General features: G+C 39.0%; 1 protein-coding gene across 6 annotated transcripts in view; it reads left to right on the top strand.

Annotated features, from left to right (window-relative positions):
* PLA2G10 (phospholipase A2 group X) overlaps window positions 1-15,765 on the top strand; it is a 33,844-nt gene that overhangs the window by 10,800 nt on the left and 7,279 nt on the right. For 5 of the 6 annotated variants that reach the window (XM_066977981.1, XM_048052264.2, XM_066977982.1 and 2 more), the window contains exons 4-5: window positions 1,589-1,692; window positions 9,108-9,356. In XM_066977981.1, coding sequence (XP_066834082.1) covers window positions 9,296-9,356 — 61 coding nt within the window. In that variant the 5' untranslated portion in view covers window positions 1,589-1,692; window positions 9,108-9,295. Of the gene's footprint in view, window positions 1-1,588; window positions 1,693-9,107; window positions 9,357-12,920; window positions 13,299-15,765 lie in introns of those variants that run through there. The other variant, XM_048052266.2, reaches the window with a different exon arrangement.

The following is a 15,765-nucleotide window of genomic DNA, read 5'->3' on the forward strand; positions in this document are numbered from 1 at the left end:
ACATTGGAACTGTCTGCTCCCCGCAGGCTTAGGTCAAAGTGGCTAAATGCTACACCTCTCTGCCTCTCTTAATCATATCCACTTGAAAAACAGGGAGTCCCCCATCAGTACATTGGCTCTTGTGAATCCCTAACTTTTTCTTTTTACTATAGAGGAAGCTCAGACCCTTCAGACAGAGAACCAACCACCATAATGCCTAGTTATAGATCAGTATTCTTAATTCCTGCAAACGGTATAAGCAGTTATTCATCAGCTGATCTTAGCTGTCATTGTTATTCTAAAAGGTCAAGAAGTCATCCAAGACTCAGGATATAAGCACTAGTAAAAACAGCAAAGTATTCTCAAGCTGAGTATAGCATATGTAAGGAATTCTTCAGTTTTGCCACTGACATGTTTGAAGTCCTGAACAGTAGTGTTTACTTTTTGCTTTATGTCACTCCACCTCATGTTAGAGTACATTATTACAATGATTTTGCTTTTCATCATGTCACCTAAAACATAATGGAACAAACGCTGCTTTGCAAAAGTAGCAATTATACACTAAAAAGCTGAATTTAAATACAACTTTAAATAAGGAGGGGCCAGATTTGACTAGATTCTTTCAGAGAAAATACTTTTTAAACAGAAAATAACAAATGAGAATGAACTTAGCTGGTACCTTTGATCTAGCTTATTTCTGTTTTTATATTGCTGGGCATCAAGCTGATGAGATGTTTCTGCTTTTCCCTTACCATCATTACTGAAATACAGGGTTCAAAATACAGCTTTTCTAGAGTGAAGGAGAGAGAAAAAGTCTGTAAACCCTCACAAAACACACACGCACACTTTCCAGATAAAATTTACTTGTAGGCTTCACCCTTTATTCCTTCCTGGCAATTTTAATTTCAATTTTTGATCTTTCTTGAACAAAAAACATTAAAATACAAAAAGGATAAATATAGTAATTTTAAAAAATGCAGAAATTACTAATAAGTGCTATGCATTGAAAAGATAAACACTGATATTGGAAAAATTTGGCAACGTGTAGATCAGCATCAGACACCAACACTCATTTTACTAAGTGTTCTGGCCAGCAACTGAAACTTTTAAGTGTCGAAACTAGATATTAGAAACTTGTATAATAATTTTCTTTCACCTCTTTCTTCTAGGGAGAAAAGGTAGACTATTTGGTTCAACTAGAAAAAATGCAGAATACTTCATAACTGAGAACCTATCAAAGAGAAATATTTAAAAACAGTATTTCAATTCTTGTTTGTTAAACTAGAAAGATTACCATTTTGAGGAACTCGTAGCATCAAAGTAGAAAAGCATAAGACTGAATGATGCTGCCATGGAACCCCTAAGGATATTTTTTATTCAAAGATATTATAAATATAAATATTATAAATATTTTCTTTAAAGAATAATTAATTTCATCCCTCAGTCCAGCATTTTGGTATTCAAGCCAGTACAGTTTGTTTTTTTTTTCTTCTGCTGCAAGCCATATCATTAAGCATATAGGTATACACACATTACTCCTAAATATACACAATTTCAGAAGTGAGAAGAGTCATATGAGAATTAACTAACACAATATATTTAATTTCAGAGTTCTCATTTTGCAGTACGGAAGAGAATCCAGGTGAATGGGCAGCGTACAGTGTCCATTACAAATAATGACCCTGATGGAGCAGCACAACCTCTGACAACAATGTGAGTCCATCTAAGGACTGCGTGCCCAGCAAGGCAGGATATGAAGTCATGGAGCATTGTTTTTAGGCAACTTTGCAATTCTGTTTACATAGAAGTTGTTTTCTCATACCTTTTTGCTAATCTTTTTTTTTTTTTTTCTCCTCGTTTTTCTTGTACTCTTTTACTCTGTGGTAGGAACTCAAAAGAGGCTTTATAACCACATGTGCTTCCATGAAATTTGAGTTTGTATGCTATAAGACCCAAACAAAACAAACACTAGATGGTTGTGTGTGTTTTTTTTTCATTTAAGTGAAGTGCTCTATTCTAAAATGTGGCACCCCACCCATGGGCTGTATACATAAGAAGGTTTTAAATTGACAGGAGAGTTAACATTCTTCCAAACCTCAGTCTGGAACATATATAATTACGCTAAGTCATTGTTAGAAGCTATTTTAAAAGGAAATGTTGCCTACCCTCTGAGTTTTTTTGATATGTATATTTTTTAGGCACATCAGCTTTGATACAGTCTCTTTAAGAGTACAACATTATTATCGTGATAGAATAAGCAGCACTAGCCCACTTCAAAGCACTAAAAATAAGACAATGAGCTGGCTCTTCTACGTTTTTCTTCTCTTCACCTTGCTTTGTATGGAGCTTCAGTTGTTCTGTGTCTCATTATTTAAAATTTGTAAAATTGAGCTGCCACCATTTAAACCTACACAGTGGTTGCAGGGATTTAAATAAAGAAAACTACTTCTTTAAACTGTTGATTTTCAGGTACTAGATAGCTACTAGATAGCTATTGGGTTTTTTGGTTGGTTGTTTTTGGTGTTTTCTGTCTTTTTTCTTTTTTTTTTAGTTCCCTTTTTTGTTATTGTTGTTTAGTTTTTGTTTTTACACATTTTTCTTTATGTTTTAGAGATAATAGGAATTTACTGGTTTAACTGAGAACAGAACCTAACCTTTGGTAAATACTGTATATGCTTTATTTGTATGTTCTCACGACTAAAGTTTTTCTGCCTGTCAGTTGAAATGTTTTAATATTGAACTTACTGCCATTCCTTCCCCTTCTCAAAGGCTCTCCCAAATTATTTTAACAAATATTTTCATGAATAAATAATGAATATGTTTTCTTCTTGAAGAGAAAAAATGATTGTGTTGATTAGATTTTATTTTTACTAAAAACATTTTACCAATTTCAAATGTGCATTGTCCCATCTAACTGCAAGTCAATCAGTTTTAAGTAAACCTTTTCCCTAAGTAGACTATCCCGTCTTGATTGCTGGTGCCTACTCTTGAATCAACTTTTTTTTTCCCTGCAGACAGAGGCCCCTCACAAGGGTTCTGCTAACAGAACAGGAAGTCCCTTATCTTCTAAATTTGTGTGACTCCAAATTTAATTATATGCTTCAGGCAGATAGGAAATATGCCTTGCTCAAATAAATTACTTGGGCTGGTACAAGAAATTTCAGGAGCTATGGCATACAAGTCAGATTAGATGATCTGAGCATCAACTCTTTAAATAAATCACAAGTGACTTAAGAAGCTGAAGAAGAAGGTGGGCAGAGGCCAAATCAAAATGATTATTTATTGAGATAAAACATCAAAGAACAGGAAAAAAAAAAAAAGAAACAAGCAGCTTACCAGTAAGTAGTCCCACTTCTTGTTTTGATGGTGACCCTTCTTGAAGGGATCATATTGCCAGGTGTTTTCACATGGTTTCCTAAGTCCAGTATTTCAAGTAAAATTAGGGCTCTTGCAGCTCCTCCTCTTCCTTTCAGCCTGCTGTCATAATGATCATAAAGGCACCCACCTAATACCAGTTCTCCCAGTTGTGGGGTAGCTACACAGATTACAGAAAAATGAAGGGGGTTGGGGGGATACAATATATGTGTTACGATTAGAAATATTTCTTTCTTTATATGAAAGCAGTTGTTTAATGCTTGTATTATTTCTGGCCAAAGGAAGATGCATTCCCTTCCCCAGGATCAGGGATGATATCATTACAGATAATTAACCACTTTGCTTTACATTTTAAGTCTACTTCATTGCATGCAGAAAGCAAAACATGTTTCCACACATCCATAGGCAAACTATTCACTGCTTCAACATAAATTCATAAATAAAAAACACTACCTTACTGAAAGTGAAAAAATGACCTTTTAGCATCTCAACACACAGTTATTTGAGAACATCTATATGTTTGAAACAGTGATGTACAGTATTGACTTTTTTTTTTTTAAATAAATACAGGTATTTTCTTTGGTGGCTATCAGAAAAATCAAAACAAAAACTCAGTAAGGTATTCTACAGAATAAATATGAATTAGAATTGCTATGTAATTAAGTTGGGGTACGTCTCCCCTTGACCCTCCAATTTAAATAAGACTTGGAATCAAGCAAAGATTATCTGTTCCTGGCAAATCCTAGGGATTACATGGAGCATAAACTAATAAGGGTTTAGCTTTTCTTCTTTCTGAGAGAGGAAATAAGTAGAATAACATTAAAACATTAATGTGGCGTTAAAGAATTCCAAACAGAACTAGAAAATTAAAAAGGTTAGGATTCTCACAGCAATATCAAATCAGCATTGAGGTTAAGAAACGCAGTCTTGCAGATCACGCAAAATTCAGAGTACTCCCTGTATACAGTACTGTTCTGCTCTGTAAAGTAAAAGCATCAAATATAAGAAATTCTATATTTTAAATGATAATCTGCAAACAAAAAATGATGCCAACAATATTCAGCACCACAATATCCTATTTTGGGGTGTCATAGTCACAAAGGAAATCTAGACAAAATTTCTACTTGTTCAACAGAGTTTGACAAAATATCTGTATTAAAATAATTGAAACAATAATTAACACAATTAGAATGTGCTAAGTTTTATGGCTGTTTATTTCTTTAGGCTTTGAAGGACTAATCAGTGAAAGCGACAGCATAAATCCTAAACGAGGAAGTTACTGAAGAAAGTCTTAGAGGAATGAACTACTTTGTTACCAAGCTCCTTTTGACTGCTCGATATCACCTATGACTTGATGCTATATATGCTTTAGGATCAGTGCTTTAAAGAAGTAAATCCATTTAGCAAGATTCACACCTTTAATCCCTTGCTCCTTTGTTTTCTCGTGCTGTCTTGTGCATCCTGACCAGTTAGCAAGGCCTATTACACTCAGTATAGCACAGTCCCTTATAGCAAATGCAAAGAGAATGACAGTTCCATCACTACTAGTACGCATGGGGTAGTTCCATGGCATTTGATGTATTAATTAATTTAATGATAGCATCTCAATACGAAGTTAAAACATTTTCTCCTTTCTACATAAGATTTTTCATACATGCCATTTTAAAGCATACAGTCTCTCTGTGCTTAGGATGATATGAGCTTTAAGATTACAGGACCTGTAGACAAGAGTTTTTCTTGCTTGCTTTCTACTAAATTTAGTAAATACAGCATTGCAATTAGGAATTTGTTTTATTGTAAACTAAGGAAGTAAGTCAAGTATTTGGTTCAGGTCATATTCCTCGTATTAAAATGAAAACAAAAACAATAACCAAGGCTTAAGATTGCCAAAACCACTGGTGTCTTATTTTTCAGTTTGGACAATGGAAATTAAATTATGCAACATATCTACATCTCTTTGAAGATTCAGTGAACTCTGTAGGAGCTAGGTATCATCATCTTGCTTGAGCACAGTCGTATTTACAGGGTACTGGGACTCCACTGCAGATGCAACCCTCAGACTCAACTGTTCTCTTAGCATTTTCTGACAGTGAGCCTATAAGAAGTCTCCTGCTCACAAATGTCTTGAACATGTCTTATCTTGCTCATAACTGGTCACTTTTAAGGGAATATGCAGCCTATAGAATCATAAACTCTTTCTTAGTTTTAGGAAGAAAAGTATTCTTAATCCAGTAATTGACACCACAAAGAAGCATAAGCTAAAGTCTTTATAATTACAGGATACATAAGTTGTTCTAAATTGTTCACATTATAAAGTACCCATGGCATTTGTTGCTGTGCAAATACAGTGGCAAACAGGCCTTCATAGAAAACTTGCATAATATGTTTGTCAGCACGACCCAGATTTGAGAATGTACTTAAACTTGTACTTTCTATTGAGATTAGAGTCCTAGCTTCTCCCTGGGAAATCAAAATAGCAACTAGTGGCTAAACAATAGCAGCTAAGCAGACATTTTACTGAATGCTGACCTGCATGTTGGGCACTTCCGCTCTATGCATAATCCTCAGCCAATGACTGTTACAACTCTTGGCTAATTCAGAAGAATCTGATTTACTTGAGGTGTAGAAAATCATGGTCATGGAGCTGGCGGTTCTCTGTTTCATTTACTCCTTGTTCCACCCACACTGAAAAGGCAGTAAAGGTAGGAAACAATCCAATGGGAAAGAAAGAAATCCAAGCCTGTTTGACAAGTGGCACTTGAATTTATCAACACTATTGAGCTGCATTGCCTTTTTGAACCCGTGTGTCTTAACATCCCAGTTTTCTAGTTTTCACTTCTTTCCTACTCGTAAGAAGTTCTCTGGCTATTCCCAGTAACCCTCATCCCTCCTCAGTACTTCCATTTTTCTTGTCTCCTAGTCATACATTCAGTAACTGCCCAGTTCCCAAAGGAGTCTGGATGGCATTTAAACAGGTTAAAGATAGCTATTCGGATGATTAGCCTGGAGCAGACAAGGGCTACTTTGTCCTCACCTTTCCTTTGATGGACACCCAACTTAGGTTTTTTATCCTCTCCCAGGTGTCCAACTGACATAAAATTATTGACAGATGAGAAAGCAGACATCATGAACAGAAAGATCATAAAGAAAGCTGTAATACAAGCAGCCTAGTGGGGCATTACACCACTGACAGGATGGAGAATAATATAATAAAAGATGGAAAAATAAATAGATGAGACAAAAATCTGCACTTCATTTTTAAGCAATTTACAGCATTTAATGAGACGGAATGAAGAACCAGTAGGTAAACGAAAAGTGTTGCACAAAATGATAATAGGTGTATTTGTCTCAGCCCTCTCAGTGGAATAGTCTACACAGTCTCTGTTAGTCTAAAGTCTACCTTAATCTTTAGTCCTGCTTACAGTTCTGCAGTTTCCCCACATCTCAGTAAAAATACAACAGAACTGGAAGAATATTTGGATAAGGACAAATGCATGGAAATGGAATTTCAGAACAGTGAATTAAAATGGCAGGAAAGTAGTTCTTTATGAAAAGAACATTGCTTCTGTTTATGACAAAGCAGTCTAGATAATAAAAGTAGACAAGCAAAGTCTCATCTTTCCTTGAATTCAGTACGTATTATTCCTCCTGTGCATTTGCATAGCTTAGTTGGTGATACATACAAAAATAATTATCAATTAATTTGTTATTGTAGTAGAACAGACGTACTGCCTTCCCTGCCTGCAGGGCGTAGTTTCATGAAAACCTTTAGGAAAAAAGAAAATTGTTATTAGAGTCTCTTTCCCTGCAAGGTGGAACTGCCAGTTTGAAGCTACCTGCTATCAGATCACAATTCATAGAAACACACAAGCGGTCAGGGACTTCTGCAAGTCTGCAGCATTACTTTCTGCTCAAGGCAGGCTCCATGAAACACATTGCTTCAGGCCATGTCTAGTCCAGTTATGAATATTTTAAAGGACAGAGTTACTACAGCCTCTCCGGGTAAGCTGTTCTGGTATTTGACCACCCTTTTATATACATACATACATACATATACACACATATATAAAAGGAATATATATTTCCCTATACTGAATTTCCCACGTTGGAACTTGTGCCCATTTGCCTCTTGTGCATCTCTGGGAAGCACCAAGCTCTACACCCTCCTTCTCTACTCCCTCCCATTAGGTAGCTAATTAGACAACAATATGAACTCCCCGCACCACCATCATCATCTTTAATGCTGAGCAAACCCAGTTCTGTCAGGTTCTCCTTGGCACGTTGTGAACTGCAGCCCCCAAGCAGTTTGGTGACCTTCACAAGCCTTGCTTTAGTATGTCAACATCCGTCTTCTACTAGGGGTCCAAAGCTACAGACAGCATTCCAGATGTAGTTTCACAGAAGCCAAATTGAGGGGAAGAATCATTTCCCTCCAAAGCCACTGGCTATACTCAGCCCAGTATACAGCTGGACACGCTTGCTGCAGGGGCACACTGTTGACTCATGTTCAACTTCTCCACCATGACCCCGAGATCCTTTTCTGTAAAGCTGCTCTCTAGACAGTTGCCAGCCTGTCCTGTTGCATGGGGTTATGCCAGCCCACATACAGGGCTCTGCATTTGCTGAGCTTCATGAGGTATAGCTCATTTTTCCAGTCTGACTAGGTCCATCTGAGTAGCAGCCCTGCCCTCCCATGTACCAACCACTCCCCCCAATTTGCTATCACCCACAAACTTGCTGAGAGTTCACTCTATCCCATCATCCCGCTCATTACAGCAGCCATTTCAAGAATCCATGTTGACATAACCTCTATAAAAAGAAATCACAAGAAGGATGTTTGACTTGCTGTGCTACAACCTTCTAATTTTGCTTTACAAGAAAAATGGAAGAGTTGCATTGCTATCTCTTCTTATCTAGGTATAAAAATCAAAAGTAAGTTCCATGGGAAGCAGGCCCTGGGTCCCTTGGGTACACATGCTACAATGTAGAACTTGGCTTACAGTGTGTAAGAAATCTTCAGAAAGGCACAGGTGACTGTTGAAACTTAAGAGCTAAGAAAGTCAGAAATTATTTACAGATTCCTTACCCAGAATCTGCCAGTTCATGGCTTTGGTCAAAGACAGATGATACTTCTATATCATAAAACAGACAGATTCACATCACTATATACATAGTGCTCCAAGAACATACTTGCAATTTGTTATTTACCTGGGTGATTGCGTGCACAGGATGGACTTTGTGCTAGTAGCCATTACAGTTGAGAAGGAGAGGGTAGAATCTGGAGCAGAACAAAAACAGCCCCCAAAAAAAGACTGACGAAAAATGAAAACTGTAGGAGTAATTTAGCTCCTCTGCATGCACTGTAACTGCAAACCAGTTTCAAGAACATTTATGTAATAACAACCTTTCCAGCAACAGTATGTTATGGGCAGCTGCGCACCAGCACAACATTTCTACAGGAGGGACATGACAACATTGCTGCCAAAGGGCATGTCGAGGATGCTACAAACATGGTTCCCAAAATTCTCTCAGAACATATTATTCTTCTCATAGACTTACTATTACAAAAACAGTGCAAGTCATACCATAGGCTGGTATAGTCTTAAAGTTGTATTTTGTTCTGTATGCTAGAAATAGTTTTGAGATAGTACCATGAAGTATGTTATTAAATACTATAAACTGGTTCTGCAGAATATTTTCGGATCGTTTCACACAAACCTCTCTCTCCAGATTATGTTTTATAACTCTTACAGTTTGTGGAACAACATCCCCAGCAGCATGAGACGAAGAAAACATTGGTAAACAGGAAGCGTTCGTTCTGAAAAGGAGCTACAGAGGATGGAAAGACATGAAAGAGAAGGAAGCCAGCCAAACCTCTAAGATGTGGGAACAAAGCCACTGACTGTTTCCAAACAAATTCTGGAATAAGACTCTTCTTTTTATGAGGATGATTATAAGTAAGACACCAAGGTGCAGTTCCCCAGCTCTACCACAACCCTCATGTAAGACTTTCACCAAATCACCCTGCTTCCATTCCCATCTATAACAATGGGAGAAATAACTTTTTCCACCATTCTTTATTAGTTGTTTGCTTAGCTCATTAATTCAGTGGGGTAGGAAATATGTCATGTACAGTAATTGCAACATGCCTAACACAGTAGAATTCTGATTTAGTAGGACTTGCCTTAGATACCTACACACCCTAGTACTCCTACAATCATCATCGTTACTAGAGATCTTCATAATAGCTAAGTTCTGAGTACATAAACCAACCCTGGTCCAAGGTAGGAGGTCAATTTTTTTTTATTATTTTAATTTCTCAGTAAAAATAATTGATCTTACTAAATAAAAAGTGTTAATGGAAGCAACTTTTTCTGTTACTTGAAAAATACAGCTTTGCAGCTGTTTGGTCAGTGGCAAACATACTATCACGTTTTTCTCAAAATCACCACCTTCACCTGCTCACAGGGGAACTGGATACCTTGCACTTTTTCCTGTTTTAGACCATTCCAACACTTTGCATCAACATTTTAGAATAAATTGGTCCAAAATGTTACCATCTTGCTGCGTATACAGACTAATATCTTCATTCTACACATAAGGAAACCGAATCATAGACCCAGAAACCAGGCTTTTACAACCAACTTAACAAGACTGCCCATAATATTTTTGTTCTGAGAGAACGTTCCTCAGAGCAACTATCTGTCTCAATTATATTAATCTATTCCTCAGATTTAAAAACAACTTAATTAAAGCTACCATTGAGCACATGCAACCTTGGTTGAGAAAGGATATTTGTAAAGCAAATGCTTCTCCCCGCCCTTGCATGGCTCCAATTCACAAAGTAAAAATTCACCAGTAAGAAAGGAAATGCCGTTTCTTGCATACAACTTCTACCAGTTACCAAGTGCTTCAGAAAGAAGAAAGGGACACTAGAAAGAGTGAATATGACATTTCCACTGTCCTATAAAATATTATTTTAAAACGTAAAGGGAATTTTGAGTCCCATTAAATAAATAAACAAACAATCGTTGTAATCTGTAATAACTTCCAATCTGTTACTAGTATCTTTTCTTAGCTGTATACAATAACAATTAACTGGACAACCTAACTCCCCTTGAATTGAAGTATTTATTTTTCAGATTTTTTGCCATGATTTCACTAAATATTTTCCTTTTACTGCAGTTCTTATGAAACAAAAATCCTGATTTGCATTCCTTACTTCATATAGTTTGTCACCTCACATCTTTTTCTCTTTTCTAATGGAAGCAGCTGTAGTCTGAGCATTTCAATCTCTTGTGATTTTTCAAGGGTTGTAAGATTACTTTCCTTCCTTCAGGGAAAATGCATTTCTAAATCACAGATGAAATTTTGGGAAGCATATGTAATGATAGAGCATGGGAAAAAGTACTCACATGCAAGCACTATCACCACCTCATGACCTAAGAAATACACCAAATCGGCTGTAACTTCTTATGTGGTCTCTACAGAAAAAGATTTCTTAAAAGTAACTAATTATATGATCTCTGGATAAATGCTGCAGAAGCTAATGGAACCTTGACAGCCCATTTCTGTGTCAATCCTGCTCTTGTTTTAGTAGAACATTTCCCAGGGCCACAGGACACTAAGAGGATGGTTCTCTTCCAGTTCAAACTATTTACATATAAACTATTCAGTAGGTACAGATACAAAGTATTACAGCAGTGTATTATTTATCTATTACTCTATGTATTATTTCTGCACATACCACCACACTTAAATGTTAATAGCATGAAATTTTGTGACAGTTGGATAACATGCATATGAGAATGAGAGAAGAATTAGCCAGCTTAGATGAAAAATCCACATCAGCTGTACTAAACCAACATCAGGTGCACCAGCACATCACCATCAGGCAGTCTACTGAAGAGCAAACATGACATTCAATTTGTGTTGCTCCCCTGGATATGGTTTTTATTGTCATAGCCAGTGGTATGTTGGATGGGATACTGTTCAACTGGAAGTTTCACTATACTGCTGTTGAACACTATTAAAACACTCTAATAGGTGTGACTTATTGACCGGAAGAGTCAGTAAACAAATAATGTATAAGTGACAATATAAAAATAGTGTAACAGTAATTAGCAGTGTGACTCCATGAGTAATAAGAAAATTGCTTTGACCCAGTTGATGGCAGTAGGAACAAAATCTTCAAATAAAAATAAATAAATAGAATCTATTCCAAACAGATGGATTATCTGCTATGACTCGTATATTAGCAAAACTTTTTCAAGATCATCGACAACGGTTATGGTTGCCAGAGATCCCATTTTTCCAGCAAGTCCAGCTCCCCAGGAGGTACAGCAGTAACTGTGCTCCGCTCTGCTCAGAACAGCCATGAGGTAGGGACAGAAGGAGCTGCTGGCAGCACACAGTAGCACCCTGTATCAGAAGCTGCTTGGCATCAATCAGCAGGAAGGCACAGTCACAGAGTGAGCCTCCAGCAGGATCCAGAACTATCTATGTCTATGCCTCGGCATAATGCCTCTCGAGCTGGAAACCACGCTTTCTGGTTTGTGAAAACTTCACACCATGAGTGCATCTGCTTATTCGGGCACAATGCATAGCCTTGCCTGGCTAACAAACTGCTTCTGCTGTTCTGCAGGCAGTTGCACAAAGTGGTGTCAGGTGTGTAAAGGCATGTCAATATCCTACCTTCAGCTGATGTGCTTCCACATTTATCCTACGCTACCCTAACTTCTGTGCCAACACTAACAGTTCATAGAGAGTGGATTAATGAGAACATAAAAACAAACCCGATCTGTCTGTGCATGCTTTTTGTCTTTTGGAATCAGACCACATATGATTTTCCACTTCCCTCCTGATTAAAGAGGAGCGATATGAAGCAGAAAGCAGTGTTTTAATGCAGAAGTAGAATTATTCTTCAATACACACATCCGAAAACATTTTATTTCTTTGGTGAAAATAGCCTTAACTACAAAACTACAAGCTGCTTTCCAATAGTAAAATGGTGTGACCAAGAACAAGTTCTTGGTAAATCCTGTTGAAAACAAATAAGCAAAACAAACACCACAAAAAAAAAATAAATCAACCAACCAACCAAAAGAACCCCAACTCTCTTTTTCTCCTCTCTCCTTTATCCAAACAGTCAGTCTCCGTGGGATCCAATGGAGGTGGTATACTGAAATGTAATAATACTACACACGAAACAGAGGGAAAAAAAAAAAAATCAATGCACATGATTTCAGGGGTCCCAGTTGCTTGAACTCACAAGAAATGCACTGGTTTCAGTGCAACAATAAAAACTCTGATGAAATACCTGGAACGTAGCAGCAAAGAAAAGTGATGTAAAAGCAAGCGGTGTTGTCTGTGTGTTGAGAAAGGCAATGACACCATAAGAATGTGACACCCACCTGTAGATTTTGCAAAATATTCCAAGAGTTAGAAGGAAAAGCATATACAAAAAGGAAATGATCTGGAAGAGGAAAAAAAAAAAAGAGAGAGCCCTCAGTATAAGCCTGCTTTGCCAGAGGGAAGGTTAAAAAGTCCCTTTGATCGAGCTGCGGAGCCCACAGGCAGCTCCCCGAGCTGGTGCAGCAGCAGGGGCAGCTTTGCCTCCCCGGCCTCCCGGCTCAGCGCACGAACCCGGCGCTGGGCACCACCCCGCAGCGGAGCCGAGCCGCTCGGCCCCTCGCCTCGAGGCTGAGCCGCATCGAGAGAGGAGCGGGGTTGTCCCCGCTCAGCCGGGGCCCCCAGCGCGGCTCCTCCCTTCTCGGGAGCCCGGTGCCCGGCCCGGGGGCAGCCTCTTAGGGCCGGCGGGGGCGGCCCCGGCTCAGTCCCGCACGGCGGTCACAGAGTGAGGCCGCGCAGCCCGCCCCCGCTGCCCATGGCGCCCCGCCCGGGCCAGCTGCTGCTGCTGCTGCTGCTGCTGCCGCCGCCGGCCGGTGAGTGCCCTGCGGCTGGGGACGGGGCTCGGGGGCACGGGGACAGGGGCTCCGACCCCGGCCCGAGGCCTGCCCCCGACAAGGGGAGCTGCTGGGCCCGGGAGGAGGCTGAGAGGGGGCTTCGCTTCTTGGGGGGAGCTTCGCTGCTTGGACCTTCTTGGGGAGTTTGGGGGGAGCTTCACTGCCTTCCCCCCCCCTTAACAAAAGTTCATCAGTAATAGGCAAAATGTGTGAAAGTTTGGTACCTAAAAGCTGACTGCAGGTGTAATAACCTTTCCACAAAGGCAGGATATTTTACCATACCCATCTCAGGGGGTAAGACGCCCAAGGCACAAAGCAGTTCTGAAGCAAGGAATTGCTGGTGGTAGGGTTGTCTGCACAGCCACAGCGGGGTTATTCATAGAGACCGACTCATTCCTCGGGAGTAAGTTACAGTATAGGAATATAATTAAAGGACCCCTGCCTCGTACCTGACTATAACAGACTGCTCACTTAGCAGGTATTTAATTATTTTTTTTTGTCTCCTACTTATTAAATTAATGTCCTGTTTCTTAAACAATATTAGAGACCAGTTGTAATAATTTAGTTCATTTCCTCATAGATTTTCTGAGGTATTCATCAGCATAGTGCCTGAATGTACTTACTCCACGCTTCTGTGAAACTATACCATCATCATCATCCCTCTTTTACAGATAGGTAGCTAAGTTAACACACAAAGCATCCACTAATTTTAGGTTTCTGTGCTGACATGACAGAACCCAATCTTTTTTTGTGCTACTTTAAATGACAAGGAACATCAACTGCTTAAAGCCTGGCTCTCAGCAGTACACTTGTAGTTTGTTTCTCTAGCCCTGGGATATTCAGCAGGCTGGGACCATCAAGAGGCATTGTTTTAAAGGGTTAAAACTAACCTTATGCTGAACTTCTCTAACAGCTGTAAGGATAAAATCCAGTTTTCCAGAATAGCATCCAGCTGCCTTAACTAAGAGATTCGCTTTTGTCTCCTTGCACTTCTCCACACATTCTTAAACCACTTGGAAATTCAGCAAACCAAATCTCACAAATAGAAAGATCTTAAGGACGAGAGCCTCGACCTGTTCTTACAGCAGATCCTCTGTACAGAATGAATCAGGGATCTGGGGAAAAAAAAAAAAAGTCACCTGATTAAAGACCACAAGGTAATGTGCTTACATAATGGGGCCAACTTAAGGTTCCACCAGGCTCACTGCCCCAGTTCTACTTCCTCACCTCAGCATGCCCCTATTATTCCTTCTGCATTTTGATCATCCTCCAAGACTTCATCCTTTGCACAGCCCAAACCTCAGCAAGAACATTAAGGAAAACAATGAAAGACTGTTTCACTGCTTGTGCCAGCCTAGAGCAATCATTACAGAGAGAGCCTGGCTTCAGCCTGACGGCTGAGTCAAGCATCGCAGTCACCCCTTCCGTAGGCAGCGAGGAGGAAGGGAAATGCAATTTACCTGTTTCTCAATGCTTGGTCCACAGTATCAGGCAAATTTATCTGTTCAAAGGAGTTTACACATGACCACAGTTCATAGAGATAGCATATCAGTAGTCTGGGCAACAAGATGAGGTGAGAAAGGCCATTCCTGAGGCAGAAAACGTCTCACTAAAACATGTTAAGTTATTACATTGTCCCTTCCAACCCAAAGTATTCTGATTCTATAACCATGTACAGCACAATCAAAACGCTGAAGAGCTCATACAGGCAACAAACCATGAGGGTACAATGAAGTTTAAACTCTCCAAAGGTGGCAGGACTCCAATTTGGGCAACAAAATTGCTGATTTGAAATCAGGCAGGACACCAACATAACGTGATTACTTACTGTTACTTACTCTCAGGCTGTCTTTACTGTTAACTTAATTTCACTCTTCAGAAAGTCACCTCGGCTTTTAATCTCTGCAGTTTATTCATTAGAATCACATAGAACTGCATAGATTGTGTTTGTTCGTGTCCCCATCTGCTATTTTTATGTGTAGAGTAATCTTAGAATTGGTATAGTATTGTTTTTCCTTCAACCTTTACTTCTAAATCAGGTACATCACATCCATTTAAACGTGAGTTTGCTGATCTCTTGTTAGTTTTGTTTCCCCCCCTAATCTCCAAATACCTGTCTGTAAAGCTTTCTTTCGAGAACAGGAGCAGCTGAAATTTTAACATTTTCTTTGGCTTTATTCCATGGAAGTTCAATAAAATATTTTGTAAACATTTATTGTGCTGCTGATACACTAATGCTATCATTTCTGTGCCAATACTCCTCCTGTTTCTGTCATTATGTGGGTTCTAGGAGCATCCTTCATTGCTTTTATTACACATGGGTTATAAAGCTGTTGGGACAAACCTTTCTTTCAGCCTCGTTCTGAGCATCTGGTACAATACAGCCTTGCTTTATACCTGGAAGTCCAGATGCTGTAACACAGAGAAATTCCAAGGATAAAGATTT

This window comes from Anser cygnoides, chromosome 15, assembly GCF_040182565.1.
Source record: "Anser cygnoides isolate HZ-2024a breed goose chromosome 15, Taihu_goose_T2T_genome, whole genome shotgun sequence".
NCBI lineage: Eukaryota > Metazoa > Chordata > Aves > Anseriformes > Anatidae > Anser > Anser cygnoides.